General features: G+C 49.7%; 1 protein-coding gene across 3 annotated transcripts; it reads right to left on the minus strand.

The window, feature by feature from the left end:
• Window positions 1-11,233: 11,233 nt before the first annotated feature.
• Window positions 11,234-23,226, minus strand: FXYD5 (FXYD domain containing ion transport regulator 5). Of its 3 annotated transcripts, XM_060132230.1 has the most exons (11): window positions 23,089-23,111; window positions 22,731-22,823; window positions 22,506-22,621; window positions 22,357-22,417; window positions 20,474-20,554; window positions 19,668-19,721; window positions 18,245-18,343; window positions 15,543-15,611; window positions 14,198-14,227; window positions 14,044-14,118; window positions 11,234-11,548 (listed from the first exon to the last, which is right to left on the minus strand). In XM_060132230.1, the coding sequence occupies exons 4-11, from the start codon at window positions 22,415-22,417 to the stop codon at window positions 11,499-11,501; spliced, it is 519 nt and encodes a 172-aa protein (XP_059988213.1). In that variant the 5' UTR covers window positions 22,506-22,621; window positions 22,731-22,823; window positions 23,089-23,111; the 3' UTR covers window positions 11,234-11,498. The 3 variants fall into 3 exon arrangements, with proteins under 3 accessions (XP_059988213.1, XP_059988214.1, XP_059988215.1); XM_060132231.1 differs by lacking the exon at window positions 22,731-22,823 and having other exon boundaries at window positions 23,089-23,107; XM_060132232.1 differs by lacking the exons at window positions 22,506-22,621; window positions 22,731-22,823 and having other exon boundaries at window positions 23,089-23,226.
• Between the last annotated feature and the right edge of the window lie 314 nt (window positions 23,227-23,540).

Consider the following 23,540-nt stretch of genomic DNA (forward strand, 5'->3'; position numbering starts at 1 on the left):
TGTGTTAATGGCTCCAGCAACAAAACCCCCTGCAATTGCAGCTGCAATTGGAGTCACCACCTGATTAAGTTTATGATGAGTCACTGTCATTCTTCAATGACCCATTTATCTTCTTCACTGGCCAAATAGGCAATTTGAACGGGGTTGCAGTAGGAATCACTACCCCTGCATCTTTCAAGTCCTTAATGGTGACACCAATCTCTGCAATCCCTCCAACAATGTGGTATTGAGAGTTCTAGTGGCTCCTACTTGCCTTTTCCTATGATAAAATCCCTCATCCATGGGTCAGGGAACCAATGATGGGATTCTTCTAGTTGCTCAAGATGTCTATTTCAATGATGCATTTCCGCATTGAAGAAATATCCAGGGGCTTCCCTGGTGGCGCAGGGGTTGACAGTCCGCCTGCCGATGCAGGGGACACGGGTTTGTGCCCTGGTCCGGGAGGATCCCACATGCTGCAGAGCGGCTGGGCCTGTGAGCCATGGCCGCTGAGCCTGCGCATCCGGAGCCTGTACTCCACAACGGGAGAGGCCGCGGCAGTGAGAGGCCCGCATACCACAAAAAAAAAAAAAGAAAAGAAATATCCAGAAGGTGTATTCAGGGACCGATTAGGCCTTTTGTGAGACAGAACTTCCCCAAAACTCCATTGATCACCTGACCTCCATAGCCCTACTCTGACTAGTGAACCTCAGTGATGTTTTGGAATTCCAGGAATTAGAGTCAGTTCAGACGCTGTGTCCAGTAATCGTTGGAAAGTCTGACTATTTCCCTTTCCCCTTTGCACAATCACGGGGTGAATGGCCACAAGTCTCTTTGGAGAAGTCTGGGAGGAAGATTAACAGCATACTTTTTTGGCAGTGTAACAGGGTCCTTCCTCAAGGAACCTGGCCTCTCCTTTAATCAAGGGCTCAAGCATGGGAAGTGATTGAGGGTCCATGACTCTCTGTTTTGAGCATTCTGGTCAGGCTTCCATTCGCCAGACCCACAGCTCATTCACTTACTCAGTTCAAGCAAGACTTCCGTAGGCTTCCCATCTACTGCCATGATAAACTAGTGAATGCTAAAGATCTGCGAGTCACACTATGCTCGCTACTGTTTTGGCTTCACTATCCACTATGGTAACCACGCCCATCTTATCTTTGGCATATGAGTGCCACCAGGGTCCCTGCCACCTCTGGGTTCCTGCATGCCTATTGCATTTAGAGATCCCAATTAATCGTAGCCATTTCCGCTAGAATTTCTGACCTACAGAGAAGCACCATCACAGAGCTCTTCCAGCATGCTCAGACTCTCCCTCATGAATTTATTTCTGATAGCTACAGTGAAAATTGCCTCCCCCTGACCCTCCTGGTGAAGGAGGGGTCAGCAAACTGCAGCCCAGAAGCCCTCAGGGCTGTTTTGGTATGACCCACAGGCTAAAAAGGGTTTGTACATTTTTAATGGAAATTGAAATCAAAAGAAGAATATTCTGTGCCACTTAAAAAAACGATACGAACTGCAGATTTCAGCGTTCGTAAATAAACTTGTATTGGAACACAGCCACGCTCCTCCATTTACAGATGGTCTTTGGCTGCCTTCCGGCTATGACGGGAGAATTGAGTAGTCACAACGGACACTGGCCTGTGAAACCTAAAATGTGTACTATCTGGCCTTTTACAGAAAAGGTTTGCTGACTCATGCTCGGCAGGTTACCAAGGAACTTCTGACATTTCCACCCAGGATAGGCCACCTTTGGGAACATACATCAGTCAAATAACCAAGTAAACCGTCAGAGCCATTCCTTAGCCCCTCTACCTCTCTGTTTAGTGGACCAATGTCAATAAATTTGACCTGACCCACTTTGTATTCTTCCACCTTGATTCATCACTCTTAAGACCCATTTCCATACATATGCCCCAGTTTTCTCTTGATATAAATTGGCAAACAGAAATTGGCAATTGTTTTGGTATTGCATCACGCCTCCTCATGGGTCATGTTTTTTTTTTTTTTTTTTTTTTTTGCAGTACGAGGGCCCCTCACCGCTGAGGCCTCTCCCGTTGCGGAGCACAGGCTCCGGACGCGCAGGCTCAGCGGCCATGGCTCACGGGCCCAGCCGCTCCGCGGCATGTGGGATCTTCCCGGACCGGGGCACGAACCCGTGTCCCCTGCATCGGCAGGCGGACTCTCAACCCCTGCGCCACCAGGGAAGCCCATGGGTCATGTTTTGTACCTCAGCCTTTGGTTTCTGTTGAGACTTGAGTCTAGTTAGAGGTGTTGGAAGCGAGAAAAGGGAGTAGGTTCTGACGAGGATCAGCAGTGCCTTGCAGGGAAACTGAGGCCACTATAGGAGGGGTGCAGACTGCTGCTTTGGGCAAAGAAGATGGCAAAATTCAAGGGTTTGAGGTACCCAGCCTTATTAGAATCTCATCATACATCCTAATCCCAATTTTCAGGATCCTAGTCCTTCCCAATCAATGCCCTAACTTTAACAAAAAAGACCCCATGAGGTTGGAAGTTCAGTTTGTGTTGTAATTCAGCCACTCACAGGATCGGACTTTGAGCTTGGTCTTCAGAACTCTTGGCCCGGTGACCATGAGAAATAAGTTTCAGTGTAGTCGCAGAAGCTTTCGAGTCTCTTATACAGGTCTTGACCGGGAATTTGAAGCTCTGAGCTCATCATTTTCTTTCCCCCATGTTTTCCAGCACAGTTAGAAACAATCAACCGATCCAGCACGCTCCTTCATTTTACTGAAATGTTTCATGGAAGTAAATGCTTGGTCACCCAGAACCTTCCCTCCTATAGCACTGATTCAGGAAGCTACAGGTCACGATCTGAGTAACTGTTCTGCCACTTCATGCTATGGATTTTCAGTGTCCCCTTTACCTCTGGAAACAGGGTCATTAATGACTTCAAATCTGATTCGATCAGAGAACCAATTCCAGAAAAAACCAAAACTCATCCTTAAGAGCCTGTTCTTCTAAGAGTCTGCCCACTCTTAGACCCAATTCTATATCAGCAAAGCAGAACCACTGATACACACACACACACGATGTGTTACAGGGATTTGCCCTTTCCCCATTGTGGGAGCTGGGTAAGCTGTCTCTGTAAGGCTGTTGTCTCTGTACTTGATGCTGAAACTTGAAATCCACAGGCCAGAAGTCAGGAAGGGCAGACGGATGTAAAGCCAGGGAGAGCAAGAACAATCTGGAAGCCACGAGGGTGGACTGAACCCCATCATTCTTTATTTTTTTTTAATTTATTTTATTAAAGTATAGTTGATTTACAAAGTTGTGTTAATTTCTGCTGTACAGCAAAGTGACTCGGTAATACATATATATTCTTTTTCATATTCTTTTCCATCATGGTTTATCACAGGATATTGACTATAGTTCCCCGTGCTATACAGTAGGACTTTGTTGTTTATCCAGTCTATATATAACAGTTTGCATCTGCTAATCCCAAACTCCCGACCTTCCCTCCCCCAACCCCTCCCCTTTGGCAACCACAAGTCTGTTCTCTATGTCTGTGAGTCTATTTCTGTTTTGTAGATAAGTTCATTTGAGTCCTATTTTAGATTCCACATATAAGTGATATCACATGCTGTCTTTCTCTGTCTGACTTATTTCACTTAGTATGATAATCTCTAGGTCCATCCATGTTGCTGCAAATGGCATTATTTCATTTTTCTTTATGGTTGAGTAATACTCCATTGTATATATACCACATCTTGTTTATCCATTCATCTGTCGATGGGCATTTAGGCTGCTTCCATGTCTTGGCTATTGTAAATAGTGCTGCTCTGAACATTGGGGTGCATGTATCTTTTCAAATGATAGTATTGTTCAGGTATATGCCCAGGAGTGGGATGGCTGGATCATACGGCAGCTCTATTTTTAGTTTTTTGAGGAACCTCCATACTGTTTTCCATAGAGGCTGCACCCATGTACATTCCCACCAACAGTGTAGGAAGTGAACCCCGTCATTCTTGTCACCTTTGACCTTGATGGTGCGGGTGTCCAGTGGAGTTGAGGGTCCCGATCACAGGGCTAAGCACGCACCTGGCCCAGGAGTTGGAGAAGCTGAAGATGGATCCAGGGGAAGCTGGAGCATTTGCTGGCCCGGTTGTTGCCTGACGCCAACGAGACGAGTGGGCAGATAAGTGACAACTGGTGTGAGCCACAAAACGGCTGTTGCTCTAATCTCCACCCAGAAACCCTCCCACTAGAACATCTCTCGTGGCCCACCCTACCCGGAAGCACACGGGGAAGGGGAGGACTCTGGGAAATGTAGGTTAACCTCACCAAGTGGACACATCACAAAGCCACTCAGAGGGCGTTTCAAATCCTGTTTAATCTCCCACCAGCAGGAGCCGGAGTTCATTCACTCACCAGCCCCTTCAGAAGCAGCACCCCTGCCTGAAGTAAGCATTTGGAGGACGCTCCCGACGCCCCGAGAAAAGCACAATCTAGCCTCATATGAGCAAAGCAGATTTCTTCCAGTTACTGTGATTTGGCCTTAATTCTTCCAGAACAAGAACCTTGTCAGTATCGTACTCAGGAGCCTGGCTGCATGGGAAGAACCACTGCATTAGCTATTGGCAAGAAATCTCACCCCTGATGTAAGAGTGGAGGAAGAGGCTTCAGTTCAGACACTACGCAGCAGAAAAAGGTGTCGTGCTAGAAGGGGTTTGGGCAGCAGATAACAGCCTTTGGGGAGCCCTGGGGCACTAGTGGAGAGGTTTCTGAGTGTCTTTTCCAAGTCTGAGATCCAGTGTTGCTGTCCCCTGGAGGTCTCGGCAGACTCCAGTCTTAAGAATTACCTTCTCTTCTTGTATTTGAATTAAAATTGCTTGAGCTCCCATCCCTTGACTTGGGAGAAGCTCAGCATCCTCCTCACCATATCCACAAATTCCTCCAGGCTATCACTTTCCCTGGCGGTATTCAGAGTGTTGCAGACTCAGCCAAAAGACTACATTTCCCAGTTTCTTTTTGCAGATAGCAGTGGCCAATCAGAAGTAAGTAGAAGTCTTTGGGAAGGGATCCTGAAAAGTCTCTTTAAAAGGAGCTGACTCATCAGTGGTGAGTGGGCAAATAAGTGACAACCAATGTGAGCCAGAAAATGGCTGCTGCTCTAATATCCATCCAGCAACCCTCCCACTAGAATGTCTTTCGTGGCCCACCCTAACCAGAAGCACACGGGGAAGGGGAGGACTCTGGGAAATGTAGTTGCCAAGTGGTTAACCCTGCCTTTTTCTTTTGCTCTTGCTTTTTCCCCTGGAATGTGGCATGATGGCTGAGGCTCCTGCAGCCATTTTGTGACCTTGAGGATTACAGCCACATTCTAAGGATGGCATATCAGTAAGTCAGTAGGAGCCTGGTCTCTCATGACATCAAGGGACCCCTTCCCCAGCCTTGGACTACATGCTTCAGAGTTCTGTTATGTGAGAGAGAAATAAATCACCTTGCTTACATCACTGTTGTTTCTGGCTTATGTCTCTTGCAGTTGAATACGGTTTCTGCTTCCGCAATTCTTGCTATGTGAGATAATTAACTTCCTTTGCGGCAAGCTATATTACTGTTCACGAACTATATCACAGTTCCCTCCCTATAAGAAGGTTGTAGTTTCCTGCTCTCTTGAACTCAACTGTAGCCATGTGATTTCCTTTGGCCAATGAAATCTCAGCAGAAATAATAAGTGTCCCTTCCTGGCAGAGGCTACAAGAGTCAATATGTGTTTCATCTTATTCTCTTTTCTTTCTGTCAATGATAAGCAGGAATATTTCCGTAATAGCTTCTCCATCATCTTAGGTTACATCATAGCTCTTGGCTGACCCATGATGGACATGCAGTGTGAGTGAGAAACCAATATTTGTTGTTGTAAGCCACTTAGATTTTATTGTTTATTACTGTCATATTTAAGCAAAAATGGGCTGGCTTGATACAGGGAATTAGGGACTGACAAGCTCTTTGACTAAGGCTAGTGGCAAAGAAAGAAAAGAAAAGAAAAGAAAAGGCTAGTGGAATGGGCTCTAGGTTAAGACTTTGTAGATGATTCCCAGAACATGATTGTAAGGAGAAACTCATCCCTCCTCCTGTGCATTTCTGCTTTACCCTCTCACTACTGCCACGCTCACAACGCTTCTGATACCAGATGTGTGGTGGGGGGGGGTTTCCCACACCAAGCAGTTCTCTGTGACATCAGCTGGATGTCCTACAGTTCAATTCAGTTCTGACACTAACCAGAATTAGTGCAGACACCACAGGTTAAGGGCTCAGTCCCACAAGACTGCCCCCCACTTCAGATGCCAATCACTAGCAGGGCCCCAGGTCATCCACAACTTGTGTCCAACTTGGTTACAATTGGAGGTTCCCATGACTCCCCTCAAACCTTGGATTCGATTGTTTCCCAGAATAGCTCACAGAACTCAGGGAAACACTACACTGACCAGTTTATCATATAATAAAGGATGTGATACAGGTAAACAGCCAGATGAAGAAGTTCATAAGGCAAGATCTGGAAGGGTCCTGAGCATAGGAGCCTCTGTCCCCCTGGAGTTGGGGTGCATCACCCTCCTGGTATGTAGATGTGCTCACCAACGTGGAAGTTCTCTGAACCCCATAATTTTGGGATTTTTATAGAGGTTACTTCATCATGTAGGCATGGTCAACCATTAACTCAATTTCCAGCCCCTCTCTCCTTCCCGGAAGGTAAGGAGTGGGGCTGCAAGTTCCAAGCTTCTAACCGTGCCTTGGTCTTCCTGGTGACCAGCCCCCATCCAGAAGCCCACCAGGCATTGCTTCATTAGAACAAAAGACACTCCTATCAGCCAGGAAATTCCAAGGGATTTCGGAGCTCCACATCAGGAACTGGGATCAGAGACCAAATATTAGAATGAAAGATGCTCCTAATGTAATTTCCTATCATTTAGGAAATTACAAGGGTTTTAGGAAGTGTGTGCCAGGAACTGGGAGCAAAACCAAATATAAATATATATGTATTTTTTTTTCTCATTTCACAATGACCAAACTGACCCACCTGGGGAGCTTCTCCCTCCACCCCAATCAAGAGGACCCGTTGTACATGGCATCTTCAGAATCTTGTAGCTCTATCTCTGATCCAGGACCCGGAAGTCATCGCAGCCCAGGACATAACTGCCCTTTTGGTTTCCAGTCTGTTGTGTTTTGTGTTGAGTTATAATTCACATGTAGTAAAGTACACAAATCTTAAGTGTACAGTTCAGCCAGCTCTGGCCAATATATACATTCAATTAATCTGCATCACTGTCAGGGTACAGAACATTTCAATCCTTCAAGAAAGTTCCCTCATGTCCCTTCTCCATCAACCTCTTGCTCTCATAGTAAAGGCAACATGATAGTAGTAGAGGCAACTATTATCCTGACTTCTATCACCATCAATTAGCTTTGCTTATTCCAGAATTTCATATAAGTGGAATTATACAGTGTGTGCTCTCTTGTACCTGGTTCCTTTCACTCGGGATAATGTTTTTGAGATTCATTCATGCTGTCGTGTGTACCAGTCATTCTTCTTTTTATCGCTGAGTAGTATTCCATCGCACAAGTATGCCACAGTTTGTATCCACTCACCTATGCTGATGGATATTTAGATCGTTTCCTGTCCTTCGCTATTACAAATACTGCTGCTATAAACACTTGTGTAGTACAAGTCTTTTCTGGACATCTGGTTTCCTTTCTCTTGGATAGATATTTAAGAATTGAACTGCTGGATCATATGTTAAGTGTACATTTACCCTTTTAAAGAACGGATAGCTTTCGAAAGTGACTGTACTGATTTACACTCCAATTTACAGCAACGTATGAAGGTTCCACTTGCTCCACATCCTCTGCAGCATTTGGTATTGGTAGTCTTTCTAATTTTAGCCATTCTGTGTGTGGTGGTGTCTCATTCTCGTTTTCATTTACTTTTTGCTCATAACTAGTGATGTTGAGCATCTTTTCATGTGTTTATTGGCCATTTAGATATCGTTTGTGTGTGTGTGTGCATAACTGCCTCTTAATGCCCACGAAGCTAGCGACTGGACACTGGAACGGTGCGGTCCCAAACTCATCACCTTAGCAACCCTACTTGTCAGCAGAAAGCAGCCAGTAGAGCAGAGGATGATCTCTCTGGCTTTCCAATTTCATACGAGGGCCTCTAATTAGAAGAGTTGAATCTGCATCCAGAACTCCATATCAAGGGCATCTTTGAAAAACAGTATCAGCTTTTTCATCTCTACCCCATGGGAAGATGGAATGAGGGGGGAGTGGATGCCCAGCACCAGTTCCCCAGTTATGATGAAGTGGGTCAGCACTGCCCTAGTTCTGCCTTGGAGGCTGTCAGGCATGCTCGTGTGTTGGTGATTCCTCAAGTTCAGGCTTTGCTCCAGTGGTGGCATGCGAAATGGTTTTAGGCCCCAAACAATATTAACTCACATTGAATTGCATCACGAGAGTAAATTGCTTTTTGAATATCATTTAATCCATCAAATGATATGAGGGAGGAAGACTCTGTTTAGTAAAGAGATGGCTGGCTTTTGTGCTCAGCTCCTGGAAGGTAATCTCGAAGCCCCTGGAATGTCCTGCCTGAAAAGAGTGTCTTTCTTTACCTGGGGGACTTGGGCCAGCCTAGATAGTTTTTAACAATGGGATTTATGGTAGGGCCTTTGGGTCACAGGTATCAGCCCCAGAGGGGCTGGAAAGTAAGGTGACCACGTGGGTGGTCAGTCATGTCTTTGTGACTGAGCTCCAATAAAAACTTTGGACACCAAAGCTTGTGGGAGCTGCCCTGGTTGGCAGTACTCCATGTGCACTGTCACACATTGTTGCCAGAAGATAGCACTGTCCACAGCTCCACTAGGAGAGGACAACTGGGGGTTTCATGTCTGGAACACTCCTAGACTCTGCCCTATGTGTCTCTTTTCTTGGCTAATCCTAATCTGGTTCCCTTCACTGTAGGGAACTGTAAAACACTGTATTTCACTGTAATAGACCATAACTGTGAGAATAATGACTTTCAGTGAGTTCTGTGAGTCCTTTTAGTGAATTATCAAACCCAAGGGTGGTCTTGGGCACACTCAGTCTTATAGTTGGCATCAGAAGTGAGGGTGCTTTTGGGCCTCCCAAACTCTGCAGTGTCTTTGGGCGGTAAGGAAACAATCACGGCCCTGACACCCGATGCTCTCCTCCAACAGAGCAGACTCTGGCCTCCAGATCAGAGCCCTCAGCCAGCAACTCAGTATCCAGCTCGAATGCAGTCTGTCTTCTCCGTGCTTGTCTTCATTGGATTTATCTCTATGGCTATCTTCTATCTACATCAAGCAGTACTAGGTCTCCACATACGATTGTGCCTTTTAAAATAAATGTATTTAAGTTAAAAAGGGAGCTGATTTTTTAAAAAGTGAATAATAATAGTACAGGCAGGATGCAAATACAGCAAAAATTGTGAAGAGCATGCGTGATGATTGAAGTTTGGGAAATACTAGAGACATCTTCCACATACTCCTGTGGCCATCCAGCCAGGGGGCAAATGTGGCTGCCAGCACTTCCTGTTCTGAGAAAGAACCTTAGTTCCTTCGCTGTGACAACCATATGTGACAAGCATATATGTGACAAGCATATCTCCCCCTCCCCAGTGCTTTTCAATATGTTTAAAAAGTGACCTGCAGTATGAAATCTGTTTTACACCATCATCATTAGTTGAGCCACATGAAATTGTTTTTATAGGTCAAAAAAATTTGAATAGTGACAATTTCATATTTAATTTATATTTCAATTTAATAGAGATAACACATTACACATGAATATATACATATATGTGTAATATATGATAGATAGATAGATATATGAATGATATTCCCTCCTGATTGGTTAAGTATCTGTTCTGATTCATAGGTGGGGAGTGCCAATCAAAAAATATTTTTAGTATCCCTCCATATGTATATTATATATATATCATGTATGATGTATATCACATAGATAGTATACATATATTATACATAATATATGTCACATATACAATATATTGCATAAAATATATGTATTTGTTTCATTGAATTTATCTTTTTGGCTATCTTCTATTTATATGAAGCAGTATTGGTTTTCCATATATCATTGTGCCTTTTTTGGGGGGCTTTATTTTGGCCACGCCATGCAGCATGCAGGATCTTAGTTCCCTAGGCCAGGGATCTAACCTGTGCCCCCTGCAGTGGAAGTGTGGAGTTTTAACCACTGGGCCACCAGGGAAGGCCCCCTCACTGTGCCTTTTTAAATATATTTATTTAAGTTAAAAAGGGTGTTCTTCTCTTAAAAAATGAATAATAATACAGGTGGGATAAAAATGGGGCAAAAATTGAGAAAAGAATCTATCTACAATGTCATATTATTTGTGATATATTCTGATATTTTATTTTCTGTTTTATTACTTCTTTTTCTTGTTTTTTTTTAATGCTACTCACAGCCCACTAGATTGATTTTGTAACCCCGGGAACAGGCTATGACCTGAAGTTTGTGAAACATTGTTATGCAACCGCCTTGAACAGGACCTTGTCTCTTGGCTTTGGCATGATGACCCTTGACCCTGAGCAGAGGTCCCCAGCCCAGGCCCTGCACTTCAGAGGGCCTGCTCCCACCTCATCTGGTTGAGTCCCTCCCCACGGGCTGCAGAACCTAAGGGCTTTCAGGAGCCTGTGCCCCTTCTCAGCCACGCTCTGGGCCCCCAGGACCCTGGAATTCCCCACCCAGGCTACTCTGAGCCCACTCCAGGGCCTGCGTGGCTTTCTTTGTGGGCACAGCCCTAAGACCAAGAGGCAACCAGGGGTGTGGATGGACCTTGGATGTGCAGGGTGGGGTGTCCACACTCACATGCTGAGGGACCCAGAGTGGGAAAAAAGAGGGTCACCGTGGGCCTGGGCCCTCCCTCTGTGCTTGCCCGGTTAGCAGTGTTGCCTCTCAGTGTCAGGGGTGAGCTGGCTTTGGACACCAGGCTCTGCACAAGGACCAGGCCAGGGGTCTCGATCTGCCATGGGTGGAATCCAACACTGACCCTCCCATTGGCCAGATTCCCCTGTGGCCCGCCCCTGCCCCCATCCTTCCCACCTCACCCAGGCTGGCTTCGTTCACTGCGGCCCCCAGCTTGGCTTTGGAGTCTGTGACTCCCTCACTTTACTCCTGGGGTCCCTGCCCCAGCCACTGCTGCTTTCTTCCACTCCCCGTTCAGGAATGATCAGAGACCATGGCGCAAAGACCACAGCGCTTTACTTCTTGTCGGAACAGAATGGATAAATGGGGAGCCAGTCAGCCTTCAGGGAGGGCAGGGCTGGGAGAGTAGCGGGCTCAGGCCACCAGTTCCGGCTCTGGCTCCATCCACGTCCTACCTCTCAGGCTGGGCTTTGTTGACTAGTCTGTAGGTCCTTCGAGGGGAGGGAGGAGGCCAGGCACGGTGAGCCGGCGGGGGCTCAGTCTCGGGGTGCCCATCGGGTCATCAGCGCCCACCTCCAACGGACTCATCTGTCATGACTCCGGCATAACCGGGGCAACTGCCTACACTTGCCACCTGTAGGTGAAGGAAATGGTTCAGTCATGAGTCGGAACAATATCGATTATTGCGGTGATCTGGGTGCCGGAGGACGAGCCTCCCCTCGGGAGGCTCCAAGGCAACTCTGAGCAAGTGACAAGAAGCTGATGGGGGAAGAGCTGGTGCAAAGGTCCGCAGGGGGGACCTCCCCCCACCCCTACGCAGAGGAGCCCTAGCTTGTGTGTCATTTATGTGTTCAGCAAACATTTATTGTGCACCTACTCTGTGCCAGGCAGTGACCTAGGCACTGGGAACACAGTTGGGAGCAAGAATGGATAAAATCCCTGCCCTAGTAGAGCTTTCTAGTGGGGGAGACCGACAATGAGAAAAAGAACTAAGTCAAGTGCACATACAGTGATGTGTCAGACAGTGGTGCATGCTGGGAAGAAAAATAAAACAAGGAAGGATGCAGGGAGACCCAGGAGCTGAGGGCATCCTCATGGCAGTGACTAGAGGGGCCTCAATGAGAAGGTGAGGGGGGAGCCACATGGACATATGGAGGAAGGGTGTTCCAGGCATAAGGAACAGTCAATGCAAAGGCCCTGAGGCAGAAGTAGACAGGTGGGGTTAAGGGAGAGCAGGAAGGCCAGGGGGCTGGGCCAAAGCAAATGAGGGGGATCTTAGAAAACAAAGGGGACTTCAGAGAACAGCCCTCTCCCATCTCCTGGCTGCCACCCTTACCTACACCTCCCTGTCCCTCTAGACTCACCTCCTACCCCTCTCCTGCTCACACTGCCCCAGCCACCCTAGCCTCTTCCCGTGGTTATTGCAACACGCTAAGCTCATTCCTGCGTCTGGGACTTTGCACTTGCTGCTCCCTCTACCTGTTTTTAAAAATCATCTTCCTTATCAGAATCCATTCTGATTTTACCTCTTTAGAGGGAGTACCTCTCCCCATCCTTCTCAATCCATCTTTATTTTCCTCCTGGTAATTCTCTTTTTCTGTACCTCTGCTCCACTCTGTTCATTAATGTGTTGAGCTGTTTATTGTCATCCCCCCACCAGCTGTGAGTTCTCCGAGGGTGGGGACCAGGGCCCCCAGAATCACAGCACAGGCTGGGCACAGAGTAGGTGCTCACAAATGTCACTGGAACAGTTTATGGCCCCAGAGCTAACATATAGGCTCTGCCCTCACACAGACCTGGGTCCAGTCATTCCCTGATTTTTCTGTGCTGTGTGACCTTGGACAAACTTCTCAACTCTCTGAGCCTCACTTTTCCCACAGGGGAGAGAACAGGGTCTGGCACTAAGTCAGGATCTATAAGCACAAGCTGAACAACTGAGGCAACAGTGCTTGACTCCCTGATTCAACAGGATCAGACACGCATCAGCGATCTCTTTTTAATTCTATCAGTGTTCCATCTCCCACCTTAAAGCAAAAAGCTGAGGCTGTGCCCATTTTCCTGATAAGGAAGTTGGACAAGAGAGGTCACTCATAAAACTTGGCGTGGGTTGTACAGCTTAACTGAGAGCTTGCAAACTGGTTGCCCTCGTGTTTTACTTAATCTGTAACTTTTTTTTTTTTTTTGCGGTACGTGGTCTTCTCACTGTTGTGGCCTCTCCCGTTGCAAAGCACAGGCTCCAGACGCGCAGGCTCAGTGGCCATGGCTCACGGGCCCAGCCGCTCCGCGGCATGTGGGATCTTCCCAGACCGGGGCACGAACCCGTGTCCCCTGCATCGGCAGGCGGACTCTCAACCCCTGCGCCACCAGGGAAGCCCCTTAATCTGTAACATTTTTTAAACTTCTTAAAAAATTAGTTTCTCCACTTGTTAATCTCCCTTTGCCCCCCTTCCCTGCTCAACACTGGGCCCTGGGAGGCTGACTTGAGAGGCCGCAGCCCACAGGCCCTGGAGGGAGAGAGGAGGGCAGGAGGAGAGAGAGGCTGAGGTATCCGATCCCCTCGACCCCTGCCCCGCTCCCTCCCGGTGGGCTTACCAGGAGGCACGGCTGGAAACCTCTCTCTGAAGCCACAGTTCCTGCCTGGGGCCCCCTCCTCCACTTCCATCTCTCATCAGGCCCTGGCGCAGCCATTACCACTCCTCACTCATGCAGCCCGGGGCCATCAAAGCTTCCCGCTATTGCTAATCCTGGGGAGCTGCATTCCCCTGCCACCGCTGTGTGAACAAGCGCAGGCTAGCCTGCTGGAGAAGACCACCAGGTGAAGAACTGAGGTGCCCATAGAAGCAGAGCTCCCTGCTGACCCGCGGCTGACCTCAGACACGTGAATAAATCCAGCTGCAACCAGAAGAACCATCCAGCTGAGCCCAGCCTAAGTTTCCAAATTGCGGAATTGAGAACTCAGTAAATGGTTATCATTTTAAGCCACTGAACTCTGGCGAGGCTTATATGGATATGCCTCCTTTAAAACAACCTTGCTCAGGGGCCTTCAAGAACCTACCCTCCGTCAGAGTCCAAGCCAAGGCCTCCTCCCTCCCAGTCCTGATGCCCCTCCCCCCCAACCCCCGTTCTCACTGGTGAGGATGACGATGCCGGTGATGAACAGCACGGCTGCCACCAGCAGGCCCCGTTTCCGGAGGGTGCCCTCATCTGCAGAGAGAGAAATGGAAGCGTGTGGCGAGAGGGGCCTGCACCCTCCTCTCCCCACAGCCTCCCATGGGTAACTTACCATAGGAGAAGGGGTCGTCCTCGCTTGAACCTGGAGGGGACAGAAGGGAGCAAAGGTTTGTGGAGTGAATCGGTGAGTGAGAGTCAGAGTCAGAGCAGAGACACCTGGGTTTCAGCCTTGGTGCACTTAGAGCAAAACTGAAGTCCTTACTCAGCACACAGTCTGGTTCCCTTCACCTCTAACCTTTTCTCCTCACTTGCCCCCCTCACTTACTGGGCTCCACCCCCACCCCCCCACCCCCGCTGGTGACCATGCAGACCCTTTCTCACCCCAGGGCCTTTGCACTGGCTGCTCCTGCTGCCTGAAGCTCCCTTCCCCAGATGTCCACATGGCTCCCCCTCAGCTCCTTCTCAGTGAGGTCTCCCTGGCTCTTTACAGAAAATACTCTCCAGTCGTTCTCTCACCCTAACCCTGCTTCATTTTTCTTTTTTATTCCTTTTTTTCTTCGTTTTTCTTGATAGCAGCTTAAAACCACCTCATATATAGTTATTATGATTCTTATGTATTGTCTCTCTCTCCCATGAAAACCTTTCCTTCATTAGGGAAGAGATTTTTGTCTGTCTCATTCACTGCTGTACCCCTGGCACCTAGAGCAGTGCCCAGCACACAATAAATGCTCAATGAATATTGCTTGAATGAATGAATGAACTCTCTATAGGACCTGTGGGTGTATCATTTCCATCCGTTCACTGGGGTTGGCTGGACAGGAAGTGGAAGATAAGACCGGGAGGGGAAGAATCAGGGTGCCCCTGCAAACCGAGCTCCCTGCTGACCCCAACCTGATCTCCAATGCACAGGTAAGTCCAGCTGAGACCAGAGGAGCACCCAGCCAAGCCCAGACTAAACTTCTAAGCTGCAAACTTGAGAGCTACATACATGGTTGTCTTTTTTTTTTTTTTTTTTTTTTGGCTGCGTCCGGTCTTAGTTGCGGCATGTGGGATCTTCATCGTGGCATGCAGGCTCTTTTAGCTGCGACACGTGGGCTCTTTTAGTTGTGGCATGCGGGAACTAGTTCCCTGACCAGGGATTAAACTTGGCCCCCTGCGTTGGGAGCGCGAAGTCTTAACCCCTGGCCCACCAGGCAAGTCCCTAAATGATTGTCATTATAAGCCATTGGGTTTGGGGGTCGTCGGCATGCAGCACTCACTTACGCATTCATTCATCTATTCAGACATTTCTTGTGTGTCTACCCTGTGCCCACCCACAAGAACACCAGCCCTGAGGTCAGGTATTCGCCCGACACCTGTTTACTGAGCGCTATTCTATGCTGGGCAGTACTGAGGTGCTAAAAACACACAGTGAGTAGGAGATAGCCTGTGTCCAGTCTGGGAAGGGAGCTACTGACCAGTCTGCCTGAGGGCGGGGTCCGTCCTGACGGTTTTGCGTGGGAGTTGAGTCTTGGGGGGCGTGGGGCCTTGAGTGGGATCAGCAGAGAGAGTGGCCAGAAGATGGTGGAGGGCAGGAGTGAGCCGTGGAGGGAAACAAAAGACAACTGAACGTCTGCGTCTGGGAGAAGCCCCTCTCCCACGCCTACCTTCAGGGCGCAGGCCAGGTATCCCCGCCTCCCACCCACAGAGGCAGCCAGGAGTGGCAGGTATGGAAATACTGCAATAAGCCTGCACCCCCCGATTAGGACCAACAGCTCCGACTCCCGAGGAACCCCTGGCTCCTCTCCTAGGACCTCCCGGACCACCCCGTGATCAGGAGTAAAGGGTCACATCTGTCAGAGCCACACAGGGGCCTCCAGAACGCTGACCCAGTTACAGAGCCTGGAGATGCTTGTTAGAAAACACGTTGAATTTTGCCTGTGCTCCCAGACCAGAAACACCAGCGGGTTCCTCTCTTTAAAAAAAAAAAAAATTCAATACCCAAGGGAAGACCTGCCGCTCTGGCACTGAGAAATGTCCTCAGTGAGGCGGCCATCCCTGCCTGATGCCCCGGTGTGAAGTCAGCATGCAGAGAAGCTGCCTCATGACCTGACTCCCCAGGCCAGCCGCAGCACCTCGTTCCCTAAATAGGAACCGATTACGAGATGTTCAGGAAAAGTTCTTCCAAGAAAAGGGATGAGCCAGATCCAGGGTAAAGATGGAGGGACCACAGGAAATGTAATAAAATAAAAGCACAGCCTCAGTGGTATGTGGTGCTCATGCCCCGCCCCCCGGCCCTCACCCCAGCCACTCCGGTGTGTGGGAACCTGGGCTCAAATTCTGGTTCTGCCACTTTGCACTGTGTGGCCTAGGGCCAGCCAAGTAACCTCTCTGGGCCTCAGTTCCCTTCCCTGTAAAATGGGGTACTGACAGCTCCTCCCACATAGGGTAGCTGTCAGCAGTGAACGAGTGACCACGTGAAAGCTTAGCACAGTGTGTCCCGCATGGAGCAAACCCTTAGCACGTTGTTGCTATTGTCTACCTGGCTCTCACTCCTCCCTTCTTCTGGCAGCAGTCCCCTTTCTTTGGGGGGAAATGTTCCTGCTTCCCCAGACCATCTGGGTCTCCTGTTGTAACCCAGCCACAAGGGGGAGCATGTGACCCAGTCTCACCTTTCCCTACCTTTCAAATTCCAAGTAGGGCTTTTGAGTGGACCCTAGGTGACGGAAGTTCTGAGCTGGCCATCTCCTTGCCAGGTGGAAAACAAGCTCCAGTGCAAGAGAGACAAAGATGAAGAAGGGAGAGAGGCTCTGGGGGCGCTGGGCTCAGCAGTGCCTTTTACCACTTGGCTCCTTGACCCCCCTCGACCCAGTTGAATTTCCATCACGTACAACCAGGAACAAGGAATACCACATAGGGTAACCCAGGTCAGCAAGGACTCAGAGTGAGTGAATCCGGAGATGTGAAGATGTTTTCTCATTTGGAAAATGTGGAAACAGCTGCTACACCCCCAAACCCCACTGTTGTACAAAATAAAATAAGCTCCCTTCCCCAAGACACCGTATTTCCATCTGTTGTAAAACTGTTTTAATGACAGATTCTTTCAGAAGGAGATGCTTTACTGCCATCATTGGGAAGTTGTAACAATGATAAAAAAATCTACAAGCAGAATGGTGTGACCTTCTAGGTAGTGCTCTTGTGCAGTGCCCAGCCTGAGCAACCATGCGTGCAACTCAGCCTGGGAGTGGCCTAATCTATAGTACTTTCCAGTGGGGGCTGCCTCTCAAATATGGATCATCACACAGGCATTAGAGACCCCCATTACCTTTATTTTTGCTCATCCCCCTTTCCCACGCCTCTGGTAACATTAACTCCCTTGTCCTGAGGGGAGCCACCTCTTCCCTGACTCTTGGTCTATGCAGATCAGACATGGGGCACAGACTCAGGGCCTGACCAGTCAGAGCTGTTCATTTCCCAGGCTCCCATTGGTCAGACATAGGCACATAACCCCAGCTGGGCCAATGAGAGTCAACTCTAGGCCTTTCAGCTAGAGATGCACTCTAGCTGCTGAGTTTGTAGCCTAAACTTAGAGCTACGGGACCACCTTTGTCACTAAGAGGGGAAAAGCCGCTTGAGAATGAAGAAAACAGAGCTGAGAGAGGAAGCAAGTCAGTCATGATGACAGTGCTTGAGCCCAGCTGTGCCTGAAATTGGTGCCTCTGTACTTTACAGAGCGTATATCGCTAATACATCTTTTTTTTTTTTTCCAGTTGGGTTTTCCGAGTTTTGCAACTGAACAGCTCCTGCTCTAACATTAAGAAGATCTACACCAAGGAAACACCTACAGGTACATTTCCCGCACCAGCCCTTCGAAGGGATCTGAATAAAGAGGGTTCCTGAGTCTACCAAGTTTGGAAAACGCTGCAAACTAGATGCTCCCTCTTGGGATGTCTGCTACAAACAAGCTTTATTACGACTCCGAGAAGTCCTGCCAGATAGAAACGTGTTTAACTTTAACTCAGAGTTTCCCGAATACCTTTGACCGCAAACCGAGAAAATTTTTTTGAAAAATGTATTAATTCCCCAAACAGGTGCTCTGAGAAACGTACTCAGGGAAATGCCGACCTAGATGGAGAATTAAACACAACTCATATGTTGCTGTTCTAGTCCCAGGCTCTACCTTGCGTGCTGCTCTTGTCTGTCCCCGGACCTGGTGTTAGAAGCACATCCATTTCCATCGGTTGCTGGGTGCGGATCTCCATCTGGTTCGGCGTTGCTTCTACTCAGGTCGGAAGAGAAAGGAAGGGAGGGTAAGAAAGAAGCGAATCAGGGACCTGCAGAAAGCAGCAAGGGGCCCTCTCCCCTCCTCAAGTTGGCAAAAACCAAAGACATCCATGTACAAGTGCTGCTGTGGGGATGAGAGAGGGGGACTCTCTCACACGCCGCTTGTGGCAGGGCAAGTCAGTGTGCCTTTGCCCCACCGTGTCGTGGGTAAACTTTAGAGCCAGGTTCCTGGACCCTCATCCTAGCCGTGTCACTGACTTTCGGTGACACCTTGGGTGAGTTACTCTGAGCCTCCTGTAAAGCGAAGATAATGCTCATTTCTACCTCAGAGGGTTTGTGTGAGGACTGAATGAGTGAATGAGGGTGAAATATTTAGAACCATGACCGGCACTTAATTTGTGCTATAAGTGCTCAAGGAGGAGGGGACAGGCTTGCTCATTGCGGCACTGCAAGCAACAAGAAGCACTGGAAGCAACCAATATGTTCATCAAGATGGGCATGGCTTCATCAGCTGTGCACAGGCACCCTGCAGAATGCCGCGCAGTGAAAAAGACCCACATGGATGCTTCTATAGGACTGTGGGAAGAGCTTCCAAACACATTATTGCATGGGGGAAAAAAAGCAAGTTGCTGAACAACAGTCATACAGTACCCTTAAGCTCCCACAACGACACCTCCCAATTAGTATGTTTTCCCCAGTTAATACACATGTGATGCAGTATCACTGGGGAACTACTCCCAACGTAACACTAACGGTGGGGACCTCTCAGAGAGGGAGAAGAGAATGAGAACGGGGAGTGGATGAAGGGATTTCACCTTACCTGCAATATTCTTTTTATTTCCAAGGAGAACGTGTTTATGTACCAGTAAACAGTAATGGACAAAACTGGTGAACACTTTTTGAATGATGTTATATTCCAAGACAGGGTGAAAGAAATGATTTGAAAATTCAAAAAAGGAAAAAGATAAAGAGATAAAAGGAAGAAAATGAAGGGGTTGGCATACAGGGAGTTTCTGGGGTGTCTGCAAAGCTCTATTCCTTGACCTGGCTCATGGTTACATGGGTTCAACTTAGAGTAATTTAAGTTGTACACTTATGGTTTTTATATTTTTCTATAGGCATGTTATTTTTCATGATTTCAAACAATTTTTACAAGAAGTGAATGGAGTTAGCTGGCTGCCCCACGACAAAGTAAACCTGGGGATTCAGCACTGGGGGACTGAAATGGGTAATCAAGGACCCAGAGTGTCAGAGGAAGAGGGGCAACAATGTCTGTCCCAGGCCCACCTCCCCACCCTCTGCCCTGCCCAACTCATTACCAGCCTGCAGGGTTGAAGTCTGAGGCGTGGGCTGGAGTTCTGGTTGGACGGTGTCTGGAGTCCGGAAACAGGAAGAGAAAAGAGAGAAGATGCAGAGAAGGTGCATGGCTGGAGGTACAGGGGGATTTCCATAGCAACTCAAATTTGATGTCATGGAAACGAATTAATCCAGCCATTTGCTAACTGCCCAAATGGGATGCCAGTATCTCCCTGGCCTCAGGCCCTCCCCTCCCACAGATGTCTTTTCCCCTACTCAGCACACACCCGCGTCTGGTAAGAGCCCCCTGAACTTCCTTTGGGGAACCATCCTTCCCTGACTGTCAGTCCACTTGGTTCAATGGGCCTGGCACCAGCCCTGTTGGAGGTTAAACACGAGACCCGGGTCTGGCCAATGAGTTTTCTATGCCTGTGGCCACAATGATCCGCTCACAGGTGGGTGTGTGACCTGAGCCTGGTCACTGACACTCAGCTCTGGGGCATCTGCTGGATCGGGGAAGGGGAAATTCTCTTTCCTCTGGATTCTTAGCAGGTAGGATAGAAGCTCCAGGTCTCTATGGGCCATCTTTGCTCCATAAAAGGAGAATCTGCCTGAAAATGAAGCCATCACAGAGAAAACAGAACCGGGAGATGGAGACACGTTCCTGATAGCATAATCTGAGCCTAGACGGAGCCATGCCTGAAGGTTTACCCCTGGACTTTTCAGTTACACAAATCCAAACAATCCCATTTGGTCCAAGTTTGAGGTTTTTGTTGCCATTGTTATTTGCAATGACAGGATCTTGACAGACCTGTCCCTCTTTCCTCACCTGGGGCTGGAGTCAGGGCATGAACGTTCTCAGTGACTGGGTCTGCTAGAGTAATGGATGTGGCCTCCTCCAATGTCTGTCCTGGGAAGTCAAGGATGAGAAGTCAGGGAGGAGCCTCTGGTCCCCCTTCTCTCACCGAAACCCCTACCCCGCCCTCCCTCCTGAAACTTTGGGGGATAACCAGGAAGTCCTGTCTGCTGGCGGAGCAGCAGACAGATGTGTGATCAGCTTTGGTGGAAGTGTTTTAAGAAATGCTAATACCCCAGCACCCGACCTGCAGCTACCTCTCCCTACCCATCCTTGTGGGGTGAGAGAGGCAGTTTAGCCTAGGAGCCCAGGTGCTAGACTCAGCCAGGGCCCTGATCTCAAAATCTGTTCCCAATAACTTCCTTGCTGTGTGTCCTGGAGCAAGTGAAGCCCCTCTCTGAGCCTCGGCTGCCTCATCTGCAAAGTGGGGATAATACTTGAATCTACTACTCAGGACTGTAGAGAGGCTGAAATGAGATGGAGGTCTCCCGCACTGCTTAACATGCAGTCAGTGCTGGATAGAGCCACTGTCCCCCACCCTGGCCCAGCCTCCATGCTCTCCCTCCTGGACCATCACACAGCCTCCTCCCTGGTCTCCCTGCTCCCATCCCGCCCCTACAGTCTGCTCCCCACACACAGCCAGAGGAAGCCTGTGAACCCCTGAGTCAGATCAGGGCTCTCCTCTGGCTGCATCTCACTCCTAGTAAGAGCCAAAGTCCTCACCTGGCCCATAAGTCCCCCCTCCACCCGGTCCCCTGTCACCTCTCTGACCTCTCCTCTTACCACCCTGCCCCTTCCCACCCTAACCCTAGCCCAAACCCGAACCTGAACCCTGGCCTGCCTGCTGTCACTCACATTCTCCAGACAGCACTCGTTCCTTACATACCTGCTTGGCTTGTTCCCTCCTCTCCTTCAAGTGTCTGCCCAAATGTCACCTTCTGGTAAGGTCTTACCTGATCACCCTATTTAAACAATCCTCATTTCTCTCCTCTGTTTTTCTCTATAGCACTTTTCACCTTCTAGCATACTATATAATTTACTGATGTGTCAGTTACTGTGTGTCTTTCCAACTAGAATGTGAGCTCCTGTTTTATGCAATTGCTGTTTCCCCAGTGCCTAGAATAGGATCTTCTCAGTGAACGCTTGTTGAATGACTGAATGAACACAGGAAACCCATTTTATCAAAGAGAAATGGGGCAGCTTCAGTGCAGAGTTTGCTCTGGGTTCCAGGGTTGTAGCCCAGCCCCTCCACTCACTAGCCTCTGGCACAGGGCACTTTCCTTCACTGCGCCTCAGTTTCCTCATCTGTAAAATGGTCATGACAACAGCATCATAGAGTAGAGCTGGAGCTGAAACAAGCACCTGTCGTGTAGAAAGCACCTGCAAAGGCCCACCACAGGGACTGCCTTCAGAAAACACTTCTCAGGTAAGGGTGAGACATCTCCAACTCCTGGACTGGCCCCAGCTCACCCTTTTCCCTAATCATATATCACCCGGGGATCCCAGGGAGCTGCTCTGCTGTGAGTCCGGTGTTCCTGACTGCCAAGTCGGAAACCGACACCCATCTCCCCGCCAAATCAAACTCCGTTGAGTCCTTCTTGGAGGTGAAATGGAGGATGCTCAGCAGGACAGGCCCTGGCCAGACTCGTTGGAAGCAGCCACCCAGGTCTGAGGTGTCTAAACAGGGTGCAACCTTGGCCCCCTTATTGGGGCCCCCACTTCCTGGTGCCAGCTCAGGAGGGGACTGAGGACACAGGACAGAGCGTCCAAAGTCACCAGCCGTCCACCCAGCAACACATGCACCCGAAGCGGGGCTGGGGGCTCTGCAGCAGGGTGGAGTCAGGGCTGGGCCTTACCTCTGGTGGGGAGAATCAGGCCAACGAAGACCAGGAGACACAGGCGACCAAAGGGCGACATCTAGAGCAAGCCAGAGCGGGGGTCAGCCATGATGTCAGTGAGGCAGGCCCAGGGCAGCCCGCGGGGACCCTGCAGCCCCCTTCCTTACCCTGAGCAGGCACCTCTGGCTTCAGAGACCCCTGCCAGGGTCTTTGGCTGCGGGAAGGAGGGCCAGGGGGAGGGTCTCAGAAGTGGGGATCGCCAGCAGTCGCTCCCTCTTTCCCTCTGCAGGTCCCCAAAGAAAACAAGAAGCATCAGACTAAAGCAGGCTTCAAGTAGCAGCCACTGCACGGGGCTGAGGCAGAGAAGCACTCAAGGGCTAGACGGGACTGACCGTGCAGGGCGAGGGGAGGGATCTGGGGCACCGGAGGAGATCTGAGGACCTCGGTCCCTCCCTCCGGGGCAGTCCTCAGAGCAGAGGAGTCAGCTAGGAGGGGGAAAGAGGAAGAGTGAGTAATGTGCTCCTGATCTCAGAGGAAAAAGTGAGTTGGTGTTAGGGGCCTCCCTGCAGGGACAATAGAGCAGGATGCTGGGCAGATCTGGGAGGGTGAGAGGGATGGAGGCGAGCTGGGGAGACTGAGGCAGGAGGAGAGAAGCAATGCCGCACACGGAGGTACTGGGGAGCCGGAGGGACAGGGAGCATGCATGGGGGGGGGCGCGGAGAGGCGCCAAGAAGATCGCTCTCTACCCACCTGAGCCCGGCCCCTGGGCAGAGGGGAGCGGACGGAGGAAGATCGGAGGAGAGACTCACGTCAGAGCTGGTGGTCCCGAGCCGCCGGCAGCCTCGTGCGGAGAGGGCAGCTGCAGTGGCTGAGTCCAGGCGGAGGGTGTGGCCAGGGGAGCGCTGGCGGGCGGGGACCGAGACGGGCTCAGTCATTTCCTCTTGGGTTTCCTGGCTTCAGAGCCCGGGGTGGGAGCAGGAGGGGGAGACGTTGAGGGCTATGGGGGGGCTGGGGTGAGAGGCTGGGCGGAGGCCTCCAACCCCCCGGCCTAGGGGAGGGTGGGGGTGGGGAACAGCAGGGCGGGCAGGTCTGGGCGGGGTGGGGCTCCTGTGGGGAGGGAGGGAGAGCGGGGGAGGGGTCTACTCTGGGGTCTGGGGATGAGAAGGGAAGGGGCAGCTGGGGGCGGTGGCGCTGAGGGAGGG

The sequence above is a fragment of the Lagenorhynchus albirostris genome, chromosome 19 (assembly GCF_949774975.1).
Source record: "Lagenorhynchus albirostris chromosome 19, mLagAlb1.1, whole genome shotgun sequence".
NCBI lineage: Eukaryota > Metazoa > Chordata > Mammalia > Artiodactyla > Delphinidae > Lagenorhynchus > Lagenorhynchus albirostris.

Bases quoted from the DNA above. Each gene is read 5' to 3' on its own strand.
- FXYD5 (XM_060132232.1), bottom strand. From the start codon at position 22,417: ATGTCGCCCTTTGGTCGCCTGTGTCTCCTGGTCTTCGTTGGCCTGATT. The intron at 19,722-20,473 runs GTGAGGAAAGAG...TCCGGACTCCAG, and splicing joins TGCCCTGACTCCAGCCCCAG to ACACCGTCCAACCAGAACTC. The intron at 14,228-15,542 runs GTCAGTAGCTCC...TGTCCCCTCCAG, and splicing joins CCCCGCCCTCAGGCAGACTG to GTTCAAGCGAGGACGACCCC.